Source organism: Phragmites australis, chromosome 8 (assembly GCF_958298935.1).
Source record: "Phragmites australis chromosome 8, lpPhrAust1.1, whole genome shotgun sequence".
NCBI lineage: Eukaryota > Viridiplantae > Streptophyta > Magnoliopsida > Poales > Poaceae > Phragmites > Phragmites australis.
In genome coordinates, this window is record NC_084928.1 from 24,900,618 (window position 1) to 24,910,434 (window position 9,817).

Here is a 9,817-nt window from a genome sequence, read left to right on the forward strand (position 1 = left end):
GGTCGTACCCGTCGTTTAATCATGTCGCCCGTGTCTGTTTTGATCGGTGTCTGTCTTGAGAGCCAGTGTACGTTTTGCAAAGACAAAAGAGATGGAGCAGTAGTTAGTATATACCCAATGTCAGTGCAGGACGCAGAGAAAAGTACATGTAAGAGTTTGTTAATTGGGATTAGGTACTTGGAAGACGCCTCTTGATATTCATGGTGAACCTAGCTTTTAGTTTGGGTGTTGCGGGCTGCATCCAAAAGCCTGATCAATCAGTACAATGGCAGTAGGTAGCATTTTTGTGCCCGTGCACACGCGCGAGTCAAGACATTTTTGTTCGTGTGCCTTCACTTGCAGGTGGATCTATCGATGGACCGATCCATCCGGCCATCCCAGCCTACCCAACACGCACCGGTAGTATGTAGCTGCAGGCCAATCAACGATCGACCGGTCTTGTAATGAGCTAATCTGCTCCTTGGATACATATTCTGTGTGTATGCTACTCCTCTTGTAATGGCCGCGCTAAGGTAAAGAGCAATGCACATTCTATTATACTGTTTCCTTCACTATGTAAACAATGTTTCTTTGGAATAATTTAACTTGGATCCCTGCAGTATCATAATGCTTGTGATTTTAATCAAGGAGTGGCCTAAATTAATCGTTTGAACTCTAGAATAGTGAATTTTGAAGTTCACTGACAGTGTGCTTCTATTCTTAAAGTTGAAGTATGAGTATATTGGCTGTGGCCTCTGAGAAATAAGTCATTAGTTTACTTGTGATGAGTGATTGATATTGATATTTATTTGGTGTGATGATCTTTGGTTTTATATGAGCTTTGATGTGATTTGAATTGATTTGGGATTTTATTTGAGCATATTGATTATGGATTAACTGTAATTGGAGTTAAAGATATATGTTTGCATGTCTCATGGTGTGCAAGTGATGGATGCAACTTGACGGTCGATGACAGGATAATTGGGGACAAGCGGAGTGCTTGGTGCTGAACGATCAAGGAGGCTGGGCGGAGTCAAGGGTGATTCTAGCTGAACACGTGGAGTCAAGCAAAGCATGAAAGGTGGATGGAGACGACGTGTTGATAAAGTCAAGCGAAGGGAATACCAGTGCAAGTGATAAGGCGGCCCGGGGGATCGGTAGTATGAGAGACTTTCTAGCGGTCAGGATCGTATGACGGAGTATACACATCAACATCAAAGCGCGTGCTTAAGGTGTAAGCAAGGCGGCGAGTCATGCTTTGCGAAGCGTGTAGGCGGTTTCGTGGTTTGGCCTTAAAACCGTGGGAGGACTAGAGGAGTACGTGACACCATCGTGAAACTTGTGTCGAGACAAAGCTAAGTTGTGAAGGCGCCGTAGCCGTCCGATGAATGAAGAAGAAAATGGACCAAAATACCCTCGGGGTTAGGTAGGAGTGTACTACAAGAGAGGGGTATTTTGGGAAAAATCTAGGAAACTTAGGGGTCAAGTTTTCTAAGCTTATAAATAGAGGGGTAGGGTTATGAGAGAGTTTGAACCAGCCACTTGACCCTCCTTATGTCACCCATTTGAGAGCTTAGAGTTAGGGTTTTAGAGGAGAGAATGATGAGTGCTTAGCCTATGTAATATGTGAGAGTTTGAGAGATAAATATTTGTAATCCGCTTAAAATAGGGCTGACCTCTTTGAGTAATGAAGTTTATATTTTTGAAAGTTTGTAATCCTTCTAGTTTCCCTCTATCGGTTCCCTTGCAAGTTTGCAAGTTTTTCAGTTTCCGGTTTTGATTTTTTGTTTTGGTTTTTAGGCTGAAATTTCAGCACCTTGTGAGATCATTCTTCTTGTTACTAGAGGTATAAAATTCGCATATACATGCTTATGTGATGGGGTCTTGAATTCTCTTGCCTCAAGACAATCAACTTGGAGAGTTTCGTTGCTCGGTGTTCATCTTTTCTTGTTTCTTTTCAAGTTGTGATCTTTCGAGTGCTAAGATACATGGATTGATCTTAAATGGAACCTATGGTTCACATACCATCTGTGGAGTTGTGTTGCTCGATTTTCTCTTGTTAAAATTTCTCTCTATTTTTGCTTTTGCTTGAGTTTTGAGGTGCGTTGGGTGATCCAAATAGGAGAAGACCATCGATTTCGCAAGAAATTTGTTGAGACGCCTATTCATCCCCCTTTAGTCGCCAATCTTGTTCCTACAATTAGTATCGGAGCTAGTTTAATCACTTATTAACCTTAATCGGTTTTGTGATCCGTAGGCGACATGGAGAGAAGTGGGAAGATTCCGCTGTTTGATGGCCGTGATTTCTCGTACTGGAAGGTGCGCATGGAGGCTTATCTCTTAAGCTAAGGAAGTGCAATTTGGGAGGTAGTTGATTCCAACTACGAGATCCCTACTGCTCGCATTACTCAGGTTCAAATGAACAGTATGAGGCCAACAACAAGACCAGAAATATTTTGTTCACAAGTTTGATTCGGAATGAGTTTGACAGGGTTCAACACCTCTGTACTGCCCGGGTGATTTGGACTACTATGAGTGTCTTTCATGAAGGCACTAATCAGATTAAGGCTAGACGCCAAAGCATATACAAACAAGAATATCAAATTTTTGTGCAAGGCCTCGAAGAGTCTTTGGATGCCATGTTTGCTCGCTTTGATGGAATTGTTAGCAATCTTCGATCAACTGGTGTTTTACCCTATTCTGACCACGAGAGAGCGATCAAGCTTCTCTATGCTCTGGATCATAGCATATGGGAAGTGAAGATCTCAAATATTGAAGATTCATCAAGTTACGACATATTAACTTGTCATGAACTCTTCAGCAAGCTCAAGTCCACCGAAATAGCCAAAGCGGCTCGGATTGGTCTCGGAAACCCCCTGTCTCTGAACATGGCGTTGGTTTTCGGACCTAGCAGTGGCAACCAGTCTGGAGTTGGTGTTTCTTGTGTTACACTTTATCTGGTGGATTTACTTTGTCTTCCTTGGTCTCTATCACAGAGGAGCAGGTGGATGTGCTTGATGATGAGTATCTTGCACTGATCGTGAAGACATTCACTCGCTTCTACAACAACTGCCGAGACCGGAGGAGGGGCAGTACCCGTGCCTGCTTTGAGTGTGGTGACACCACCCACTTTAAGATAGACTGCCCCAATCTCAAGAAGAAGGAAGACCGCGACCATGACTACGACAAGCACAAGAAGAAGGACAAGAAACCCTACTTCAAAAAGAATAGTGACAAGACGGCCTCGATATTCAAGTCCATGTGATCATGGAGTGTTATCTGCATTCCTCTTTGATATGTGGCACCAACATTCTTTAATCTGAAGGGCATCTTGACATATCAATAGACTCCAAATGAAGTGATAAAGGAGATCTTCTGCTCATGTCTCGATGTATACTAATTTGGTGATAACCGGAGTAGGCATCGAGAAGGATTAGATAGAAGCAACCCGAGGTGGAGTCAACTATCGTATCTATTCATGGTAGAGAAAAAGCATCCCGAGGGAAGGCTTTGTTGAGATCAGTGAAGTCAACAAACATTAGCATTTACCATTCGATTTTTTGACCATGATAGGATTTGAGATCCACTCGAGGTGATCCATCTCCCAAATAAAACCTACCTTGGTGAGGCTTTTGATTTCCTCTTTGATGGCTTCTTTCCAGTCGTGCATGAACCGCTAGAGCTTCTGCTTGACCGGCTTTACATCAGGCTAGATAGCTAGTTTGTGCTCAATCGTCTCCCTGGGGATTACGAGCATGTATGACGGTTGCCATGCAAACACGTCGGTATTTGTCTAGAGGAAGGTGATGATCATGAGTTCCTATTTGGGGTCTAGTTTGGAGTTGATCCAAACGGTCTTGGATGGATCTACTGGATTCAGAGGAACTGCTTTGACTTTGTTGTTATATTTCACGACTGTCTTAGGCCTCGAGTTTTTCGTCTCCTTCTCCGGTTGATGCTGTGTGGCCATGTCTAGACTCCATTTGTCACAGTGTAGTCCTATTTTCAGGCAGCCCCGAGCGGTGATGACTCCCTCAAGTCCTAGGATATTCATGCACTGATAAGCATAATGCATGTCTAACATGAATTTGGTAAGAGTAGGTCCTCCTAAGATGACATTGTATGTCGTCTCGAAGTCAACCACGTCGAAAATAATATTTTCCTTCCGGAAGTTGTCATGCTTCTCGAAGGCAACGAGGAGTAATATGTAGCCTATGTGGGTGACCAAAGATGCGGATACTATACCGTAGAATGTTTGAGTAACTGGCTTGATAGCAAACTTGGAGATCTCCATCCCTTTGAGCGCGTTAGTGAAGAGGAGGTTTAGGGAACTCCCTCCATTGATAAGAACTCGGGTAACCATGCAGTAATTGATTGTAGGCTCGACCACTATCGACAAGAGTCTCCGCATCCCCGTACAAGTATCTTGTCGCTGATCCACACCAAGTCGGAGGGTTAACAAGCATGATCCACTAAGGCTCACGGTGCCAACGAGTCATAAAGACTCTAAGGTGCCTGAGTACAACTTGGTACAATGTAGAATCACTCCTTTATCCCCTTTCTAGGAAGCAACAACTAGCAACAACTCCCTCTAGGCCTATTAGCACTAATCACTCCCAAATATTATGCTTAATGCCTTAGATGATCACTTTTAGCCCTTTGGTGGCTTGGATGTTTTCTTAAGTGTCTATGAGTTTCCCTGGACTCCACCACACTCAAATAGTTGAGTGGGGAGTATTTATAGCTTCAAACCCACGAACTATTTATTCTTCCAATGGTCACAAAAGACTGTGACCACCGAATGATCCAGCGTTAACAACAGTACAAACACTGGACCATCCGGTGTGTACAACAGTAAAAACTAGCTGTTGAAACTAGCCATTGGACCAGCACTCAAACTCATTATGAACACCGAATATTCCGCCGTTAATTTGAACTCCATCACCTAACTATCCGGTATGTATTCTTCAGCCGACCGAGCCACTTCTTCTACACCGTTCATTGTCTGACGTGTAGATCTTTAGGACACCAGACCATATGGTGTGTACAAATCTTCTGCACCAAAATATTCCTGCTGGGAAATGCTCCGGTGTGAACATCTTGTTGAGTACCAGACCATCTAGTGTAGTTTTTATTTTCTCCTCTAAGCTAAAAAATACTCCGGTGTGTGTGACTTTCAGATCACTGGACCATCCGGTGTTAATAACTTTTTCTGAACTCATTCAATTCAAACTTTCTTGAGTTTAACTTCAGTTGCTTCTTCATGTATAGTATCCATGAGACCTACTAAAGCATATACTTGATAAACATATTAGTCACAGTAACTATATTATCATTAATCACAAAAATCATATATATGTCCTAAAAGGATCATGTTCTCTACACATCTCCTTGCCTCCCTTGCGTACACCCTCTTCACCTTCATGTCCCTTGTTGCCCGATCCCATCTATTGCCCAGTGTTTGCCATCTCATAACATCGATGAACCCTAGGAACACTAATGACGGATCTATATCTGGTCCTAATCAGAAGATACATTAGTGACGTGTCCTTATTGGACCCATCACTAATATGACATTAGTGACGCGCATTAAGCAGCCGTCACTAATGTGATGTCTCCTTTGCTGGTTTCTTACATAGTGCCCCTTGCCTCCCTTGCACCCTCTTCACCTTCATGTCCCTTGCGATCACATCTGTTGCCTGGTGTTTGCCATCTCGTAACATCGATGAACCCTAGGAACACCAACACCGATCATGGCTTTGGGTGGTAGCCTCCACAATGAGGACCCCTTGATCACCCCATCACAATGAGAAGCTAGGCAGAAACCCAAGGAAAACATCAGAGCCAAACGAATCAGGCAAAAGAAACCGAAGTAGATGAACTCACAAAGACCTCTCTCTGCCAGCTATAAATAGTCGCAGAGACGTGTGACTCCCAGATAACACTGCCCCATAATCAAAATGGAAACCAGCTTACGGAGATCCAAATCGAAGGATCCTCATCGGCAACAATCATAAGCCAGATGGATACAAATCCCTTCCTGCGAAGGATACGAAATTCCGCTCGCGTTCGAACCCTAAATCGCCGTGACAGGGCTAGGGTTTAGACGTAGCACTGGAGTATCAAGCTGACATGCTCAAACAGAGCCAACTTAAATTTCCTACTTATTAATTTTTACATGTACGCGTGATGCTGGGAATAATGGTAACTGGCTAGGTAGTTATATAAAGTTCGGCCACCCATAGCAAATAAATCATTGACGACGACCCCATTCTAGGAAAACTAAATACCCGAAGATGATCTTGTGACTGACCCCACAAGCTGATCGATGAAAAAGTAACCTCACCTCGCTTAACGACCGACACGGCCGGGACCAGCCGGAAAGCGTGCGGTGCCGGCTGGGATGCTCGGGGCCAGCCCTGCACGCACCCAACGAACCCCAGCCACCAATCCCCGGCCCCACCATGTGCACGCACCACGCTGCATGCTCCCCCGTGCCCTTTCGACGCGGACCCCACCCATGGACGCACGCACGCTACCAACCTTTGTTTGCGTTATAAAACGGCCCGCGCCACCCTTTCTCCCACCTCTTAGCCAAACAAACACACATACAAAGCTTTGCTCTTCTTCTCGATCGACGGCCATGGGCAACTGCCTCAACAAGGCCTCAAAACAGAGGCAGCGCGTCGACATGATGCCCGAGGAGGAGGCAGAAAGCCTCTCGGAGATGAGGAGGATAAGTCAGGTGCTGCAAGAGGAGGAGGAGGAGAAGGAGGAGGAGGCGGCAGCGGATGAGGAGGCGCCGGCTGCGGAGGGGCTCAAGTTGAAGATCGTGCTGACCCGCGGGGAGCTGGAGTGGCTCATGGCGCATCTCAAGAGCGGCGAGCAGCGCCTCGAGGACGTGCTCCACCACATGCGGGCCATCAAGGGCGCCGGCGCCACACGCTGCGCCGATAAGGACGGCGGCGGGTGGCGGCCACGCCTCGAGAGCATCCTCGAGTGCCTGGAGACCGCCGCTACCTAGCTAGACTGACTGACTGAGATCGGAAGCTGTTAGCTTGAGATATCCTCCGCGCGTGTAGGGCGTTCTTGCTTGCTGCTGATGCTTGAATCGATCGATGGAGAGGCTTCTTGATGGTTTTTGCAAATGGAGTGGGCCTTGTAAGACTGCTACTTCTACCATTCTGTGCTGTATGGACTCTGTAGAGTATAGTAGATCTCTTGTTGCTTATTTAGTATCTTCTTTTGCTTTTCCCCTTTTAGGCTTTTTACCAGCTTCAGTTCTTCGTTTTCGCTCGCTTTTTTTTTAAATAGCGGTGAGATGGCAACTAAAGCCCTCTGTTGTAATTTAACCCGGCCCTGAATCTGGTTCGTCCTCCCCTGTTTCTAGCTAGTGGTGAAGACTTGGGAGAGCTTCGCCATGACAGTGATATTCTCAGCTCAACTTAGTGTGGTGCAATCTTACTATGTTAACTGTTTTGCCTTTTTCAAGTTGTGCGTATTGCTCCTATGTAGTCTTCGTTCCATCTCAAGTGCATGTGCGGCTAATTTGCCGATTGCCAGTTTGCCACTAATATGATTGAACCGAGGCATTCAGCATGCACAATTCATGTATGTACGTGTCCGGAATGCCCCAGTTTTGTAAAAGAAAGATTTGTAAATACATGCCAGACATAACACTGCAAATTTGGCTCAATTCCAGTGAATTTCCCTTTATAAAATGAAGTTGTATTACAGAAGATAAGCAGGTCAAATTTCCAGTGCTATGTCTGGCATGGGTAGCTGGAGTTCCTCTGGCGCTGTCAATCGTTCGTTTACGTCCGGGGAAACCGGAATGGATGGCGGACGTCATGTTTCGGTCTCAGCGGCTTTTTCAACACAGACAGCAACGCTTCTCTGGATTATATACTGATTACGTGGTTGCTCTGACTAATCGACGACGGCGTTCCGTCGTCGGCGAGTATTCCAACCACGCACGTCGTCGTCTTCACGGTCGTAGTTTAGATTCGACCGTCGCGGTAGTACTAAGGTACCGTACGCTTCATGTGCATGCATGTCGAGTACAAATTTGAGTGCTTCAGTTTGTTGCCGGAATTCAAATCTCATGTTCAAGCATGACATCGTATTTTTCTTGCTATGTGCAGTGCAAAATTTATTTATTTATTTTATTTCTGTCCTCTTCTGTAGGCCAATGGATTCATTAAAATAAAATTGTTCATCCGTATCGGCTAGGCTAAAACCGACACTAATGAAGTATCAATGCTGGTTCGTAATATCTCGTGCTTAATCGATGATTGAGTCGGGTTGAACCAACATTGATACTCAGTATCAGTGCCAGCTCTTGAAACAAACAGACACTGATACTTCATTGCCAGCTGGTAATCATAGACTGATATTGATACTGAGTATCAGTATCAGTTCGTGTTACCGTCTGACACTGATAATTTTAACGGACCCAAAATTTTACATATGCAAAGTGCATAAATATCCACATCCGCTCGGCCTTATCTCCTCACAATATATGAAAAAAAATCATATGTGACGGGTGATAACTGTCATGGGTGACCTGACAGGTCTCGCACCCGTCACATATGGTTTATCAGTAACGGGTCATAATCTTGACTTATCATTAGTGACAGGTTCTGATCCATCATCGATGAGGTCATCAGTAACGGGTCGTAATCTTGACCCGTCGCTAAAGACTAATGAATGTTTTCACGTTTTTTGAAAAAAAAACCAAAAAATATTTTTTTCACCCGAACTATCCCAACTCAGGGGCCATCACCACTCGCTATGTGTCACTTGCTATTTATCACATTGTTTGTATAGTCTACGTTACCTCCATGCACTACCTCCATACGCACATGTAGCCCCTTACCACCTTATCCTCATGTGTGTTCTGAAGGAAGTTATATATTTTATCATTTTGACCTTCGTTGTTGAAGGTTATTAGTGATGGGTCAAAATTATGACATGTCGCCTATGATTTAACATAAGTGACGGATCGTAATCTTGATCCGTCACTTGTGTAAAATAAATATTTTTCCATTCTTCTATAAAATATAGTGAAATACAAAATTTTTGTACATCTATATAGACATATTCATGTATGATCATTTCAAGAAAAGATCATACCTAAAGATTCAATTTTTTTATTTTTCTTTTATTTTTCTCACCTCAATAGCACTAGAATAGGAACCATTCTACATTTATTCTGTAATTTGATGTAAAGGATGGCGGCTATGGATATAAACACGTATTTCTAAAATGATGTAGAAACTTCAGGGGGCGAGAACTCAATCTTTTAGGCCGAATTTGGTCTGAAAAAATTGCTGAAATCGATGTAGTCATGAGCAACGGATGTAACTTTTTCTTTAGATGTCCATAAAGTCAAAAACATCAAAATCGAACTCTGTATGCAAAAGTAATGCCCGTTTTACCGATGACACTCCGAGTCAACTATCAAATTGCGATAGTTTGCATGAGAAATTCAGAAATTCATAAAATATTTGTACAAATTAGGATGATCAAGGTTTGGTTTGTATAAAATTAGAGAATATGATCTTTGCCTCATTTGGTTTGAATCTTTAAATGGTCAGTCATAAGCTTTCTGAACAGTATCTAATAATAGAGCTAAGTCATCAGTGATAGATCATAATATGACCCATCACTTATCACTGGTCTAGGGAGACTCGTCACTGATCATATGTGATGGGTCCTGTTACGACCCGTCACTTATGATCAGTGATGAGTCTCCAAGTGACGGGTCGTAACAGGACCCATCACTAAAGGTTCTTAAGTGACGGGTCCTGATGACCCATCACTTATATAGTGTCTT

General features: G+C 43.8%; 1 protein-coding gene across 1 annotated transcript; it reads left to right on the forward strand.

Annotated features, from left to right (window-relative positions):
* The first annotated feature begins 6,580 nt into the window (after positions 1 to 6,580).
* On the forward strand, positions 6,581 to 7,452 carry LOC133925900 (uncharacterized). The gene has a single exon (XM_062371644.1). It carries the CDS (start codon positions 6,623 to 6,625, stop codon positions 7,001 to 7,003), a length of 381 nt encoding a protein of 126 aa, XP_062227628.1. The 5' UTR covers positions 6,581 to 6,622; the 3' UTR covers positions 7,004 to 7,452.
* Positions 7,453 to 9,817: the final 2,365 nt, after the last annotated feature.

Bases quoted from the DNA above. Each gene is read 5' to 3' on its own strand.
- LOC133925900 (XM_062371644.1), top strand. From the start codon at position 6,623: ATGGGCAACTGCCTCAACAAGGCCTCAAAACAGAGGCAGCGCGTCGAC.